At 28.4% G+C, this 18,117-nt stretch overlaps 2 protein-coding genes across 2 annotated transcripts; one reads left to right on the top strand and one right to left on the bottom strand.

Moving 5' to 3' along the window:
* The first annotated feature begins 1,659 nt into the window (after positions 1–1,659).
* Positions 1,660–3,918, top strand: LOC106304710. Its single transcript, XM_013741107.1, has 4 exons — positions 1,660–1,815; positions 2,397–2,657; positions 2,795–2,953; positions 3,594–3,918. Exons 1-4 carry the CDS (start codon positions 1,807–1,809, stop codon positions 3,828–3,830), a joined length of 666 nt encoding a protein of 221 aa, XP_013596561.1. The 5' UTR covers positions 1,660–1,806; the 3' UTR covers positions 3,831–3,918.
* Positions 3,919–7,548: 3,630 nt separating this feature from the next.
* On the bottom strand, positions 7,549–13,293 carry LOC106304583 (PHD finger protein At2g01810). Its single transcript, XM_013740987.1, has 3 exons — positions 12,948–13,293; positions 12,538–12,781; positions 7,549–9,264 (listed from the first exon to the last, which is right to left on the bottom strand). The coding sequence occupies exons 1-3, from the start codon at positions 13,255–13,257 to the stop codon at positions 7,695–7,697; spliced, it is 2,124 nt and encodes a 707-aa protein (XP_013596441.1). The 5' UTR covers positions 13,258–13,293; the 3' UTR covers positions 7,549–7,694.
* Between the last annotated feature and the right edge of the window lie 4,824 nt (positions 13,294–18,117).

Raw genomic sequence — 18,117 nt, forward strand, 5'->3', positions numbered from 1 at the left:
AAAAAAAAAAAAAAAAAAAAAAAAAAAAAAAAAGTTTAGACATTGCTTGTTTGTATTTCTTAAATAGTTTCCGTCATACGTTATATTGTTAGAATTCATTAAAAGTGTCTAAAAATAACATTTTGCTATAAGAAAAAGTCCGCCTAAAATTTCAATTTTATTAAAAAAAATTATTTGTTTAATTTTAGTTTATCCATATACTTATATCAATTTTGGTCATTAAAAATTCTAATTTTTCCTTTTTAAATCCTCAGTTTATTTTTTTTTAAATTCCTTTGTTTTTCTGTAACATTTTTTTTGCAAAAAAAAAAGTGCTTAAGCATTTGTTTTCTGTAAATGTAATCTTGTTTTTTTTTTTTTTGACCTGATTTTGAAATGTAATCTTGTTCATGAGTGAACATACGTGATAATCTCACACAACGTAAATCATCTATTTTAAGCATAGTGCTGGTATGTGCTGAATTTGAATTTAGTTATAATAGATACAATATCTTACTTTGACATAGAAAAGATACATTATTTTCACCAGAGTGTTTCAAAAAAAGAAAAAAGTATGTCAAAATTTTTTTCACCAATTGAGTAAATTATCCTTAGATACAATCATACAAATATACAATAGTGACTGTTGCACAACTAAAATAAGAGGGATAAAATGATGTGAAAAAATAAAAATAAAAAAAATAAGAGGGATAAGATGATGATTACCCCCCATCTAGCTCATGTTTAATTGTATGTTTACTCTCACTTGATAGCTACATTATTTTCACCAGTCGAGGGTGTTTCAAAAAAGAAAAAAAAATGTGTCAAAAAAATCTTCACCGGTTGAATAAATCACCATTAGATACAATCATACAAATATACAATGGTGACTGTTGCACAACTAAAATAAGAGGGATAAGATGATGTAAATATATATATATATATATATATATATATATATGCTTAATTGTATGTTTACTCTCACTTAATAGCTACTTTCTCGAACTCTCCCAAAATATGTGTCCTTAATAATTCATATTTTGTATTATTTTCATGCATTTTAGTTTGAATAACGTTTGACAGAAAAGACGGTGATTATTTTTCTATTTTAGTTTTTGGCCAACCTGCTAATTCTTGCTGGTAAATATAATTAATAAAGTTTTTAGTAGTAATATATTATCTGCAATGCGAGCGGTTTATCTTCGAAAACTAATATATTCATATGAATCTATATGTACAGAATGATATAATTCCAAAATTAATAAGCTTTTTCCTTGGAAATTTCGGAGTAAATATAGGAAGCTTTGCTTACCTTTATCGCACCATCTAAATTATAGAGACTGCCTTTTTCTTCCTCAAAGTCAAATTATGTCCACTCAATTATTAATATAGATTTGCATTTTAACAACCTCACTAGCCGATCTCATTTGCATTTAAAATGATTAATTTTGAAGGTTAAAACTTAAAAGTTAATATAGTTACACGTCTTTCAAATTCCCGCATGCTATCCATTCTATGTGTAAAAGAGCAACAGTTTATGTTGACTGTTAGGACTTTTGATATTTCCCTTATTTAATTAATTATAAAAAGTTGTCCTTTAGTTTCCTTATTTATTAATATTTTCTCACAAAACACAATATACAATTGATGATACATTCCTAATATAATTTGTTTATATTTCCTTTGCCTTCTACTAATTTATTCACACCGCAATCACTTCTTCATTTTTGCTTCTGGCCTCTCCTTCCTCTTCCCCAAAAACCCTGAATGTTCTTCCTTAACGCTGCTCATCTGATCGATTAAAGGAATCCAATTTCTCATACCCAAATGAATCTGGTACAAACCCTTATTTTATTTTATATTATTTTCTGATTCATTTTATCTGTTTTTAATTTGTATATCAATTCATCATAAACACCAAAACACTCCAAAATTTCTGCCGATCTCATCCCTTTTTTTTTTCCTAACAAATCCCTAAGGTTCAAGTTTTTCTAGTTTCAACAAAAAAATCATAAACAAGAAAATTTCTGTAGAATTTATCCTTAACAACTATCAAATTTGTTTTTTTAGTAATCTGGCTAATGAATCAGTTTAATTCAAATTTGTAATATTTTCATATATATTCATTATAAAACATCAATAAAGTTTCAAATTTCTGCAGATTCCATCCCTTTAAGAAATAACTGGCTTTTTTCTTAAACCAACCTCTAATCCAAGTTTCAAGTGACTTCATATGTAACTGATATATAAACTCAATAGAATCTCAAACTTTCTACAAATTTCATATTTTAAAAATTAATAAGAAGCCGATTCAATTTTTGAATAACGTCTTAAATCATATATAAATTTATCATAAAGTTTCTGAATCTTTTTCAGATATTCACAAGTAAATTAAATTTTCAAAACAATGGTTGCAGAGTGAGAAGAGAAATGTTGATGGAGATTGGATTGCGACACTATTGAGCTTAGAGTTCTTTGGGACATGTGTGGATCATATGCATCTTCGAAAGAACGAGAAAAATGTCTTTTGCATTGACTGTAACATCGAAATCTGCAGACATTGTTGTAACACAGAAGCTCACTCTGTCCATCGTCGTCTTCAGATCTGCAAATATGTTTATCAAGATGTTCTGCGTCTCCTCGATATTCAACACTACTTTGATTGCTCCGAGATACAGGTTTTTATTTTATTTTGAATATTTTATTTATTTGTGTTGGGGTATCTTTTTTTGATCGGATTTTCAGTGCCTATGAAATTCAAAATTAACTTGATATATACTATTGTTTTACCTTTTTTGTTATTGATTGGCAATAGACATATAAAATAAATGGAGAAAAGGCAATACATTTGAATTCGAGGCCGCAAGCAAAAGATGCAAGACCTTCAACAAAGTCCAAGAATGCAGCTTCATGCGTTACTTGTAAAAGATATATTCAAGATCGTCCTAATCGATTTTGCTCCATCTCATGCAAGGTAAAATGTGATCTTTCATTTTCATTAAAGTTATTTTTTACATCTATACATTGCTTTTTTTTATTAGTCAATTGTTACTTTGATGGTTATGCATTTAAAAACAAAATAAGTTAGTTAGTTAGCAGAGTAATAGAAAATGTTTTGGTTAGAATGTATCGTAAAAGTTTTAAAGAACAATCTTGAAATTCTAAAAAGAGTTAGTCCTCACTCGTCAGTAGATGAATGAGGCATATATCTCTGACAAGATAACTTTGAATTCTACACATTGTCAATGACTCAATAGTACAGTTCTCACTCGATTTTACTTTGGTTTTAGAGTACATTCAAATAAACTTTTTCTTTAAACAATTTCTTTTCAACACTACACGCATAGGAGTTTTTATATTTTCTTTTGGAATAATCGTAACACACCAAGAAACATGTTAGAGTATCAGTCATATCTATACTTTTGACACGTAACCTACATTAACATAGGAGTATCATTTTTTTAAAACGTTAATATGGACATTATTGAATTGTATATACGTTATAAACACGTTTCAAAAACGTGAAATTCAAAGAATTCTTTTGATGCCAAATACTATATCTTCTTTCAAGTTTAGAGTATGCTCAAATAACTGAATGACATTTGTTTTTGTAGATTTCATCAGGCCCTCCGAAAAAACGTAAGTTTTGTTTCTCTTCAGAAGTGGAACAAAGTGTTTTGGAGAAAGAACATTATAATCAAGAAGGAAGTTTAGAAGAGAAAAAATCATCCATATCGTCACTCACCGATGTTTCAGAAGACTCGGAAGCTTTATTGAGTAATCTTTCACTGAGACCATTCACGAGACTATTCAAGAGAAAAGGAATTTCCCAAAGATCTCCTCTTCATTGATTTTTTTTTTCTTTGTTTTTCTGGATTGTGTTCAAAGCTATACAGTCTTTGCATTTTCCATTTGAAAATGATATAATATTGGATATTAATTTTATGTTTTAAATTAATAATTTATAAAAAAATATAGTGATTGCTGTGATACAAAAAGAAGAAATGAGACCAGAGAGATAGTGATGTTGAAGGCCGTATGAATGATTTTTTTATGATTTATCTATTATCATCATAGAGAAAAGAGAGATATGGGTCCAAAAGTGTTCAAAGTTTGGTGTTTATGAGATTGTGTTGATTCACTGGAACCCACAAATAAAAAATGTGAATATTGTGCAGTATTCTTAATGATTTTAAAGATCAAACTGATGGGTACATTCGTCCGTCATATTTCTACAGAATTGATAAAAGAAATATATTTTCTACAGAATTCATTTTTTAACACTAAAACTTCATTAACAAGAAGAGATTAGAGCATCTCCAAATTTTAAAATTTTTGAAACTCTATATTTGAAGTTTAAAGGTGTTTTTCTCCAAAATCAAAACTTCAAACCCAACTTCAAAAATATTTATATTTTATAATATGGTCTTTATATTTGTCATAACTAATTTGAATTCATAAAACTTGTGTAAATAACTAGCACATATATAAACATATTACAAAAATATTAATTAATAAAATATTTTTATTAAAATATAAAAATTTAAATAAAAATAACTTAATTGATATTAAACTTCAAAAAAATACCATATTATTTCATAAAATGATTTTCGTAATGCATATATAATCTATTAGTGCAATTCGAAGTAAAAATGGATCTCCTCAGTTTTACTTTGTAGATTACGAACTAACAGTTGTTGAAATCGGGTAATATTGATACTTGTAAGTACATTAGATCTGAACAAAAAAATAAAAGAGAAACATAAAATATTGCTAAAACATTAATTTTTTTTATTATATTAATACTCGTGAATATATTCGATATGAACAAGAAAGAATTGCACGAAAAAGACTTCAAAAACAAACAACCATCTTCAGTTACACAAAAAAAATTGGACAATATTTGAAATTTTTGAAGGTTCCAGATCAAACTGACCTGACTATTAGTGTTGTTGTAATATTTAAATTTGTGTAATATTTATGTCTTCATGTAATTTTTTAAAATCTTTTTGTTAAGTTTTGTTTTGTATATTATTGTTGTCTAAATCTAGCTTAAAATATTTTAAATCTTATTTTAAAGTTTCATTTAATTTTATGTGTAAAATTTAAAATCTGTAAACAAAATTTAAAATATTTATGAGACATATTTATGAATCATAAAGGTGATGTGTGATTGTAGGGACCAAAATGCAAATAAAAATATGAAACTTCAAATTTGAAGTTTAGAGTAGTGAAACTTCAAATATAGAGTTTCACTTCTCAAAACTTCAAATTTGAAGTTGTGGAAGCACGGTAGCCGACTGATTAAGGTTTAAAGGATTCTACACCCATGTCTGAGGTTCGAATCTCAGATTATGCAATTTATTGCAGATTACAGGGAATCCAGGTTTCAAGTCCCGGAAAGAGCGATTTATTAAACAATTATGCAGACTACGGAAGAAAAGCTTACAAGGGATCTTCAACATGGTGCAAGTAAATCTGGTCAGACGTGAATCTTCATAGGATGGCTCATGTGATGCAGTTAGGTGTAGGTCTTCATAAGGTAGTTAGTATTATCAGTTGTCGAATCGTCTATGTAATATTTCTCATATCGTAATTGTAAAATCATAATAAATCAGTGTTAAAAAAAACGTTTTGAAGTTTTTTTTTTGTAGAGCATTAAACTTCGTATTTGAAGTTATAAATTGTCTTTTAGATATTCTTACAAGAGTAGAATGTTTTAGTGGAATACATTAGTGAGATATTGAACCGGCAGGCTTCAAACCCCCTGAGCTAAGAACAACTTCAATCTTAATCTATATTTTACTGTAAAATGGAATGAAAAATAAAGGAAAAATACTGTCTCAAATATATGTTTTTTTTTGTTAAAGGTCTCAAATATACGTCTTTCTGTAGGTTTGAGATTTTGTAATTCCATTTTCTACAGAATTCATCCGTTATATTTGTTTTTTATATTCACTATATCAGAAAGCTTTTATTCAATTAAAATATTATTACTTTTTTTTTTTTTGTAAACAATTAAAATATTATTACCCATCATCATCTCATTTCTTCTCTCTATTTAAATATAGTAGTGTTAAGAATTCATAACTTAAAAGATGGAAGCACCGACTGACAAAAAGAAGAGCAGAAGCATGAATCTAAAGAGGGTGATTTAAATATGTGACAGAAAATCACGAGTGGTGTTAGTTTTAATTCCTGCCATAAAATAACATTATCAAATCCAACAAGTGTATATATTTATGATAAAATGATCCTCTATCTACAGTTTATTTTGTTTAATTACAATACTTAAACTATAAAATATAAATCCAAAACATATCTATGCATACAGAAATTTTGACCATACACTTGCTTTAAATTTGATCTTTTTTTGTTAACAGCTTTAAATTTGATCCAATCAGTCTAATTTTAATTATTAAATTTCTTAATAGTTAAGTAGACATAATAAATTTTAGAAACACACATAAATGTTGACCACCAGTGCCTCACCAGTCAGCATGGCTCGTTTATCGGGCGGAGACGTTTGTCGCGATATTAGTCTCGAACAAAATAAATTAAAACAAAAACAAGACTTAGCTAGAGTTTTTTTTTTTTAACCAACTCAATATAATAGAAATCTTTAATCAAAAAAGCTTCCTCGTCTTATGGCTGGATCACTGTTATTGATAATTATTGACTCACCTTATTAAAAGGATAATATGATCAATGATACAAGAAGAATGATGGTCATAATGTTTTTGCAGCAAAATCCACTTTGAAAATTAAAAAGGAAAAATAGAAAGTAATACAAAAACCATTAATTGGATATGATTATGGCAGACAAAAAGTAAGGAATAAAAGAAGAATGTTGTGAGCCAATTGAATATGGAGACTCTTGAATATGGCATATTTAACTGAAGGGGTCGAGATATATTGAGCAATGGAGAGTAATGCATGTGCTTTTCAATCTCAATGTCATGCATGTTCCACATGTCATGCATTCATCTTCAATATTATACTCTTATCTCTTACATATTAATTGGCGTTTATAGACTAAAATTTTTAGTAACAAAGTAAGTGTTGTTTTAACTTCTAATGCATTTACTATTGATTTATTCGCTTTATATTCGTTATTGAACTAAATAACTAATGGTACCGAATTTTAATAGTCAAATAAAATTTTAAACTTCAATTTTTTTCCTAGTTTGTAAGAATAACTTTAAATTACTTATAATTTAAAACAAATGAGATAGTCAAGTTGTATAATATTCCATCAGAAAAGATTCATGTTTTAGAAGAAAAGAATTGTTTCAATTTTTTTTAACATATTCAATGCATTTTTTAATGATTAAATGTAAATTTTTTTTAAAAAAATAAGTTATTGAAATTCTATTAGTAAAAATTATGGAAAATAGTTAGTTACAAAAATAATGTATTGACAATCAAAATTTAATATGTTTATACGCAATTTATAGCTTCTACCAAAATGTCTGGAGCAAAATAACAATGTTTTTCTGATGCAGCAAAGTAAAGATCGATCAATGGTTAAAGTATTCAATGGTATGGAAATGTTCACCATAACAATGTACGATCAATCATAGCGATCTCCAAAACACCAGCTATGCATGTTAATTAATATAATCAATGGTTTATGTTAAAATATATTAGGGAAAGTCCGCACTTCTTGGGCCGCAACTCGCAAGCGATCTCCAAAACACTTGGCTATGCAAGTGCTAGCGCTTGGCAACACAGCGTTTCTTGGATCTCACGCTATCTCCAAAACACCTATTACATAAAAACACCTGAGGCACAACTTCATCATCTTCTATGGAATGGCACTTAGTGTGGTGCCAAACCTTGCAAGCATCACAAGCCACCATTCTCTCGCCGTCATCATCTCTAGCACCGCATCTGCACTCAACGGTCCAATCATCAAACCCGCCTTCATACCTTAGCTCTGTCCCTGTATCCAGACCAAACCCTGTTACCAGAAACTCTGTCATCATAATCTTATTACCATCTGACTTTACACCAGAGGTCTCATCAATCTTCTTAAGGTCTTTCTTTTTGATCTCCAACACTTCAAAATTCTCCATGACGAAGTAAGTGTCCCTCAGAGCTTTCTCTGCTGCAGACTTAAGTTCTCTGATGGTTGCGTTTTGAGGAACCATCACGAGTTCTCCAGGGGGTAGTTTCCTGGTGAAGTCTCTGAGTACCTCTTCGTGATTGGGCAAGACTTGGCAGCTTACTGTTAAATAGTTCTTTTCCTGGTGAGAGAGTAAGGGCCACTCTTTCACAAAGCCCTTGCAGTTCAAGATAACCTCAGAGGCATCACTATATACCTCTGTATCAGGATAAGATAGCAAGAGATTCTGATACAGATAGAGAATGTCTTCGTAAGGATCTAGTCCAGGAGTGGTTGATCTCCATTCATCAGTTTCTTGAGTTTTCCTTCTCTTTTTCGCTTCTCGCTCTAGATCAGGGGAAGTTATTTTCCTTAGGGAGAATTGTAGCATCCGCGATTCAGGGTTTGTGAACCTCTGAACTATTTGGTCTCCTATTAGAACCTTGTCAATGTGTTTGAGCAAGAAGTCAATCAACCCTGTATCACCAATGCTGCCTCTAACAGCTTCACGTAGCTCTTGGCGAGTAATGACGCTGTTGTTTCTCTCGTTGAAAACTTTGAGAACAGCTTGAGCTGCGTTACTCAACCTCTTTGCAGACCATCTAGCATCTTCTCCCCTGGCCATAGCATCAAATGAATTATACTTTGGGGGAACCATGCCCACCATTGTGGTATCTTGATCGACTAGGACATCGTCTGCGTCAGAATCATTTTCATTATTATCTGATTCCTCCTGATCATCAGGGGATGAGGTAAAAGAGCTATCAGAAGTGTCCCCGTCGTCTTCAGGAATCGGGTTTGAAACATGATTTGAAGACATTGCTACTAATGACATTGCAGTGGTTCTTTCAACGGGAGCTTTAGAAGCGAAGGCAAGCATGAACTGAAGCAACTCAGAGAGAGTGACCAATGGCGTTTTACTTGATTCTATGTAGAAGTTGATGATCATCTTCATCAGTCTCTCTTTTCTTGTTCCGGAGAAATCTTCCTTTATCTTGTCAACTTCCATGGAGCTAAGAATGCAAATAGCCCGACTGTATTGTTCTTTTCTGATCCCAAAGCTTCCATGAGAGAACATGTAATCCCATTTCCCAAACCATGGTCTCCCATATGCAACACCATGGAGCAGCCTCAGATCCATCGATCCCTTCCTCGATATATCATCCAGTGAAATCTTCCTGGAGCCATTGCAAAAACATAATCGTTGATTAACGATTTTATAAACACTACTCATTAAACCCACTTAATATTATTTGTAAGGGTAGACTAATTGGTGCATTATAACCACAATGATATAATATGGATTACTAAATAACCAGCATATATATGGCATGCATCTTTGTATAAGATCTTCAAAAGCTAGTTAAGTTCCCTGCGCTAGTATATACTTCTAAACCATAAATTGAGTAACAATGTATTTTAATTAGAATCTAGAAATCAAGGTTACTTCAAATACTCTATCTACTATAGATTAAGTCTAAGTTGGGTTTAGAAGACGCATGGCACTACGAGACATAGTAAGGGCTTTGCAAGCTGATCACCTTACAGATTAACCCACCCGTTTCAAAACAAGTGAGTAAAATGCATTTATATACGTAGAATTTGGAATATAAAAACTTGAAAGCCAAAATATTAAATAGAAACATTCAAATCCAAAATAACAAATAATTCGAAAACGTAGACAATAAACGCAAGTTGTGAGAAAGAGAAAACGTACTTGGAAACTTAGTTTTTATAATTAAGAGAACTTATGATGAGGGAGATCGAACATCGTCATATAGTTAGTAACATCAATGCTAGTCTTTCTTAAAAAGTAGCTGACATGGAAATGTCACAATCTCTCTCTTTAAATTGGAAAACTTATTTGTATCAGTTAATTTTAGACAGAAATTTTAATATCAATGACACATTTTTTCTTATAATCAAGAAAACTTAATCTTTCCAATGAAATCTCTAGCACCAATGCCATTATTTCTCTATAATATTATTGAAAACTGTTGTAAATATCTAGCAGCAATGGCATTATTTCTCTATAATATTCATGAAAACTCTTATGACATCATAAGAAAAAAAATTCTAGTCCTAAATTTATATTTTATTTAACAAAAAAAGTTTCACCTGATAAATTTTTTAATGTATGCCAGAATCTTTATTACATGTAGTAAAATTCTTTTTGTAAACATTAACTCAACGAACTCTCTTATAATTAGCAAAAAATACATGGAATTTCTAACATCACTTCTACAATATTATTATGGTTACTAGGGTCGGCCCGCCCTACGGGTGGGATATTAGTTAATTTGATATTCACTAAATGTTCGAGTTGAAATTTGTTTTAAGATTCAAAAATTTGGTTATCTGTTATGTGTTACTTATTAGTATGCGGTGGTATAGTTGTTTTTCGATTATTCTTGTTTTGGTATTGTATCAAATTAACTAATTGTCCAACTCATAATTATAGATGTACAAATGTGGATTTGTGATAAAGTTTGATGACAATACTGTTTTTTCTTTTTAATTCTTATTCATAGTGGAGTGTGCATGTGTCAGAAAGAGGCCTATAACAACTTTTATGTTTTTGCGTATGGATTTTAAATATATATTATTTTGTATAATGCATACTTGCTCTACAACATTTGCTTGTAAACTAAAAAACTGTTTTCTATATTTTTAAAAGAGAAAATATTTAGTCTATAATATAACATGGACATATGTATTGACTATATATAGAAGTTGGGTGTTATTTTAAAATGACATATGTATAGAGGTTTTTCAACCATTACTTCACTGGCACAAAATATTTATAACTGTAAATATCTTTTTTTAAAAGCAAAACTAATAAAAACGTGTACAACAAATGTATTTTGATATATATTATATGCATCAAGTTATAAAGGTTGGAAACATTGCAAAACTGTTTGGAGCAAAGTTTTTAACTTCACGATCTTCATCTTGACGTCAGTTCAGTGTCGGCCCTGGCCACAAGCAGAAGAAGCATGGGCTTCCAGCCGACACGATAATAAGTATTTTCGCGGCCACATATTTATAAAAAGTGACTTCAGCCTAGTGGTTCTAAGAGAAATTACCAGTGTTAGAGGTGCTGGGTTCGATTACCCCTGACTGCATTCATTTATTTTGGCTCCAAATATAAAATGGGACACGTGTCACTCTCATAACGCACGACTTGATGACGTGGCTTCACGGAAGAGAGGCGAACATTTCTTTATATATATAGATTATTATGATTGAAATTTCTAATATTAGTGCATCATTTATTTTATAGTCAGAAAAATATTTGTCCAAAATAAGATTTCAAACAATTTTCCGCTATGGAATTTTAACATTGATACCGAAATTTCTCTTATAAATAAAAAAATTCCATACAACATTAGAATTTCTGACATCAATTCGACAAAAAAAGCTTATAGTTAGAAAAATAAATCCATTCCAACTTATCACTGATATGAACTTTTTGATATTAATGGCCATAATTTCTCAAAGTTTTATTCAGTCCGACGTGGAATTTTTAACATAAACACCACAAATGTCTTTTAAATTTAGCAAAAAAACTTCAACATGGAAATTTTAATATGAATACTACAAATGCCTATTATATTTGGCAAAAATAATCCGACATGGAATTTTTAAATTTAATACCATTGAATTTATTGTTTTTAACTTACTTTTTCGACGTGGGATTTCAAACATCAGTTGCGCGCCAAAATATTTTTCTATAATTAGCAAAAAAAAGTTTCTAGTATTATCCCCTGTTCCCTAGGCGGCCGGCTAGGCGTTACGCGTCACTTTTCCGCCCCGATTTATGTCAAATCGGTTTAAAAAATCGGATATCCGATTTTTTTTCCGCCTAGACCGCCTAAATGACCGCCTAGCCGTCTAAATGACCGCCTAGCCGCCTAGGCGGCCGCCTAATCTATTTTTTTATTTATTTTTTATTTTATTTTTTTATTTTATTTTATTTTTTTTTATTTTTAATAATATTTTTATTTATTTATTTGATCTAAAATTTTATAAATATCATTTATATTCATAATTTTGATGAAAATTACACTATATTAAGTTTATATATTCTATTTGTGTGTTTTATACAATCTTAAACATGAAAATGTATTAATGTTATACACAATTAAAGATTAACATGTTTTATAACATAGTAAACCATCTAAAAATTCTGCCCCACATAATTTCCGATTAATCCCCGATTTTTCTTTTGGCGCTAGGCCCAACCCGACCGCCCGACTAGCGCCTAGCGCGTTCCCGAACAGGGGTATTATCTTACATATGATATATGTATTATTTTTTTTTGCGAAGTTAGAACTGTCCTAGTTTTACCATATCTTTTGTTTCATTTCTTATAAAATGATGACAAACAATGTTTTGAAAATGGATATAAAATTGATGCTAGAGAATACCAAAACAAGCATACAGGTTACCTAGTGTGAAGAGTTGAACAAAGACGGTCCCAAAGGTGCATGATTTGGTCGCCAGAGAAGTAATTACGAAAAGCATCATCAGTGTTGATGCATAGCAAGTGACCAAAGCCATTGCAGTGAATCACACCATGCATCAAATGCGTGCTAGCCTTAATGGTCTCTCTCGTCAATGGCTCCTTCCATTTATCAATCCTCGGGATTATCAAATGATACTTTCTCTTTGTCACGTAATGATGACCCCAACCTGCACACACATAATAACAATAAATCATCAGATTTTTATTTCGACGAAAACAAAACCCTATAAAACGATTAGAAGAACATCACGAGATTTGAGTGATAAACCTAACAAAATCAAAATCAAATAAAAAACGGTTTAGATCGAAAATCGATCGAGAAATTGATTATACCGACGCATCTACAAACATCGCAGAGAAGATTATGAGATAAATCGCCTTCGGAGATTCGTTCTTCGACGGTGAAAAGAGGGAACACGGCGCCGGTCTCTTCGCTGTAGAGGAAGATACAGGAGACGGTGTTGCCGTGAACGGTGTAATCTTCTGTCGCGGCGTAGTCGCTGAGAAGCGATCTGATGCTGTCGCGGAAAGTAGTCGACGAGAGGTCAACTAAAGAGGAGGAAGAGGAGGCGGAATCGCTGAAATTGATGATCTTGGCCGGTTTTTTCCTCTCCGTGAGGGCGTCGTATGCGGTTATTGCCATGACTGCAAAGAGACTAGTACGACGACGAAAAGAGAAGAGAGGAGAGGAGATAGTTTTTATTTTATTTTCTTATTACATATATATATATATATCACCGTGATATTATCACGTGACATTGGGGATTTGGGTTGGACTCAATGAATTGACGAGTTTGCCCTTATGGCGGCGAAGTCGTTAGCAAATCTCGTACTGTTTTGTCGTTTTGTGATTCCAGGGCTCATTGGCAATTTGCTTGTCAAAAGTAAGAGTGGGATTTCTGGTTTATTATATTTTTCAACACATTCGTCTAATTTTAGGCTATGACTGACACTTTTTGTAAATGAATTTTGGAGATTTTGTTTCTTCTTAATATAGTTTTAATTAATAAATTATTGATGGATAGTATCGTTATTTTTTCAACACATTCGTCCAATTTTAGGCTGTGACTGACATTAGTCTTTTTGTAAATGAGTTTTAGAGATTTTGTATGTTTTAAGTAAGATTTTTATTAATAAATTATTGATGGATAGTATCGTTATTTACAAATATTTAAGCAAGTAAAACAAAAAATTTAAGTAATAGTCTCGGCAAAAAAATTATTTCCTTCTCTAGTAAGAAATAAGAAGCCAAACAATATGATTTTTTGGCTGATAATTTTCTGATGCTCATGCACAATAAATATTTTATAAAGTAAATATATTATAATAATTTATTAATAATTTATTTTTTTACTTTAAATAATTTTTAGTTTGCATTGTGGTTTATATGTATGATTTATTTTAAATAATATTATGTTATTTAATTATGCGTATAATTTTGAATATATAATATCATATCTGTTTGGTTAATTGGATATATTGGATAATATCTAATTTTATAATTCAATCATAGTATTTTTGTTCTATATTTTAAAATCTTGATTAATTTTGCTATGTTCATTTAATTTAATTCATGTCTTAGATTTGTAAATATATTTTATTAAGATTATCTATAATTTAATATATATTGTTGTGAGAATTAAGTAGTAAAAATAAATTTTCGATTGATTCAAAGTAACATAAATGAATATAGCAACAATAGTCTTTTGAAACCTCATACATATTTATAAATTATATAAAAAATTGGATTAAAATTGTAGGTTAATATCTCTATAATAGTATTTGGAAATTTCATATTGATTCATTTATGTTCAGTCATTCTATAATTTATGACTATAATTTATATGTATAAAAATAAAAGTATTAGAGAAAATTTTATACTTACCATTTTCAAAGTACTAATTTTCATCTTTACCATCACTAAAGAAATATTTTCAAAAGTACCTTCTTCATTAAGTAACAAAATACTTTTATACACTTGTTATCTATATACTAGGTGTGTTGCCCGCCGTATCTTTTTTTGAATATTTATTAGTTTACGCTTTTATTAATATTTAGTTATAATATATTTTAACATAAACCATTGATTATATTAATTAAAATGAATAAAGGCGAGACATAAACTTGTGTAATTTTTTTGCTACACTCAAACACACAAAAAGAAAGGTGAAGAAGAAGCTACGGTCAAAAAAAGAAGAAGAAGATGGAGAACAAAATCAGTTGTTTGAAAGTTCAATAAAAGTTAAAACTGTTTGAGGTCGTGTGAAAAAATAAAGGGATATGAACTTGAAATTTAAGTATAATATTTTTATTTTTTTTAAATTTGAACGGCAGTGGTGATAAAGAGAAAATCATAGGATTTTGTTTTTTTAACAGTTTAAAAAAAAAAACTAAAAACGTACAGATTTTTCATTAAACTTTTTTTTTTACAAAATTATGCCACATGTCAATTTCTGATTCGCAAGACGACTTGCGCTTTAGTATATAAAGAATATAACAAATTATTATTTAAATAAAAATAATAATAATAATAATAAATAATAATTTTTTTAGGTTTTCGAATTATACTTTTTCATTAAAAAAAAATTTGAATTTTTTTTTGAATTTCTTTTTGAAAATCGACTATTATTTTTGAAACTATTTTTTTAATTTTTTTTATATTTTTTAAGTATTTATTTATATATTTATTAAGTATTTATTTATATATTTATTAGAATCCTAAATTTTACTTTCCAAAAACCCTTCCCCACCACTTAACTCTAAACCCTAAGTTAAGATTAGTTAACCCTAGGGGTATAAGTGTCATTTACCCTTCATTAAAAGTGATGGTAAAAGTGGTTAGTGTAAAAATGAAAAGTGGTATTATGAATATGCTATTTGTGGCAATTTCCCAATTATAAATAATAATATATATTTTTTTTTGTTAAAATTTTTGTTTTACAAAAAAAAATTGAATTGGTTTAGTTACTTATTTTGGATACCTTGTGTTACGTATATTTCTTCAAATTAAAGTACAACTATTTTAAATCTAATTCAGCCAAATCAAACTAATTGTATTCATTGTATTAGTTTGGTTTTTCATCTTAGATGTGTAAAGTACATTTTTTTAAAAAATATTTTGCTATATGTTAATTTTCAAAACAAAAATTAGAAAAAATAAAGTGATGATCGGTAAAAAGTAGCATAAAACATAACCGATAAATTTTGAATGAGAAAATTTCTTTACTTTAATACCAAGATTATTTTTGTAAACTTTGTTTTTCATGAAATCACATTATATATAAAAAATATTTTCCTTTTAAATTTTATAATTTTTCTTATTTGAAATATTATTTATAAAATATAAAAAAGGAAACTTAAATAAAAATAAAAGAATAATACTAAATATTCATTATAGATATCTTAGTTATTTAATTTTTTTTATAATAATTTGAAAATAGACAGATTTTAAATAAAATACTTATTACTTTTAGAATATATATTATGTTTTTAAGATTATCTTCTTAAATGGAGATTACTTCCTTACTTTAAATTCAAAGATTATTTTGTAAATTTTCTTTTTATGAATCACATTATATTTAAAATTTATTTTCATTTTAAAATTGATAAATGTTCTTTATTATATAGGTTATTTTAAAAATACAAACAAAAAGAAAATTTTATTAAAAAGGGAAAATACAATATTTTTTAATAATGACAATAAAATATATTTGATTTATTAAGAGTATCCATGCAATTAACGATCTTTAGAATCAACGTGAGCGCGACAATAAAAATCAGTTGTTCTTTATTATATAGTTTATCTTAAGAATATAAAAAAGAAATTTAATTAAAAAGAGAAAATAAAATATTTTTTGATTTTACAGTAAGATATATTTGATTCATTAAGGGGTACCTCCGATAAGTAATTAATCATCGTTAGAATCAAGATACATAGAAAACAATTTTTCAAATAATATTATATAGATTTTCAAACATTAAAACCAGAAAGAAATTACTTTATCAATCGAAACGATTTAAGCCCTGTTCAAAAATAAAGTCCAATATAAAATGTAATAGCATGTTAATAACAAAACCCAAACCACGTCAACCATAAATGAATTAGGCCTAAAAACGAACTCGGAAGTATCATTTTGCGTCATACAATCAAACGAGCAGGCAAGCGAAAAAAGCGATCTTGATCCATCTTTGATAGTTGAAAGTTGAAACCATAGTTCGAGGATATAGGATGTCGGTTAGAGTGTAAGGGTCTCACCTATGTAAACACAGCCAGGGCCGTCTTAGATAGGGAGGCGAGCGGTGCGACCGTCCCGGATCCAATCCGTTGTCTTCCTATTAGTTCAAAGAAGAACAATCTGTTGTACTCCTATCCCTTACACTATATTTGTGAAGTGATTTTGCCATATGTCTTTTGTACAATCAATTTCACAAAACAAATATGACATGTCCACTGAAATTGATGACATGTCTTATAGGTTAATATTACATGGACAATTACATTTAATGTTAATTTATATTTTTGGTAAACTTTTTAAAATATGGTAATAACTCATATATTACATTTAATGTCAATTTATATTTTTGAAAATATTTTTAGAATATGAGAATAACTCATAAATCATCATTAAAATAATTATATATTTTAATTACAATTCAAATACAGCATTATAAATTTCGACATTATAAATTTCGAAAAAATAATTTCGACATTATAAATTTCAAAAAATAATTTCGACATTATAAATTTCGAAATATAATTATATATTTTTAAATTATACAATTCAAAAATGTATACAATTTGTTTTAGAAAATTGTAAAAATTTAATCATAAAATCAATATTTCTTATATATCTACAAATTTAATAATTATTGTTTAATTTTAATTTTTGGTAATTATACAACTTTTACAAATTTATTTAATATATTTAATTAAAACAAATAGATAGAAAATCTATCTAAGATTATAATTTCAAATATATACATGCATATTCTTAAATATAATTTTTATGTTTAATTAAAACAAATTTATATTAAAATATTGATACGAAAAAGAAAATTTACAATATTAATAAAATTTTATTTTAAAATATAATTTATATTTATCTGTTAAAAAATATTTTAAATTTTTTTACTACTCATAAATCATCATTAAAATAAATATATTCAAATACATCATTATAAATTTCGAAATATAATTTAATTATATATTTTTAAATAATACAATTTTATTACTAAAATTTTTATTTGCGAAGTGATTTTGCTAGATGTCCTTTGTACAATCAATTTCACAAAATAAATATGACATGACTACTGAAATTGATGACATGTCTAGCTTAATATGACATAGACAATTACATTTAATGTTAATTTATATTTTTGGTAAACTTTTTAATATATGGTAATAACTCATATATTACTTTTAATGTCAATTTATATATTTGGAAATATTTTTAGAATATGAGAATAACTCATAAATCATCATTAAAATAAATATATTCAAATA

The sequence above is a fragment of the Brassica oleracea genome, chromosome C7 (assembly GCF_000695525.1).
Source record: "Brassica oleracea var. oleracea cultivar TO1000 chromosome C7, BOL, whole genome shotgun sequence".
Classification (NCBI taxonomy): domain Eukaryota; kingdom Viridiplantae; phylum Streptophyta; class Magnoliopsida; order Brassicales; family Brassicaceae; genus Brassica; species Brassica oleracea.

Bases quoted from the DNA above. Each gene is read 5' to 3' on its own strand.
- LOC106304583 (XM_013740987.1), bottom strand. From the start codon at position 13,257: ATGGCAATAACCGCATACGACGCCCTCACGGAGAGGAAAAAACCGGCC. The intron at 12,782-12,947 runs GTATAATCAATT...ATGTGTGTGCAG, and splicing joins CGATGTTTGTAGATGCGTCG to GTTGGGGTCATCATTACGTG. The intron at 9,265-12,537 runs GTAACCTGTATG...CAATGGCTCCAG, and splicing joins TGTTCAACTCTTCACACTAG to GAAGATTTCACTGGATGATA.
- LOC106304710 (XM_013741107.1), top strand. The intron at 2,658-2,794 runs GTTTTTATTTTA...GATTGGCAATAG, and splicing joins TTGATTGCTCCGAGATACAG to ACATATAAAATAAATGGAGA. The intron at 2,954-3,593 runs GTAAAATGTGAT...TTGTTTTTGTAG, and splicing joins TTTGCTCCATCTCATGCAAG to ATTTCATCAGGCCCTCCGAA.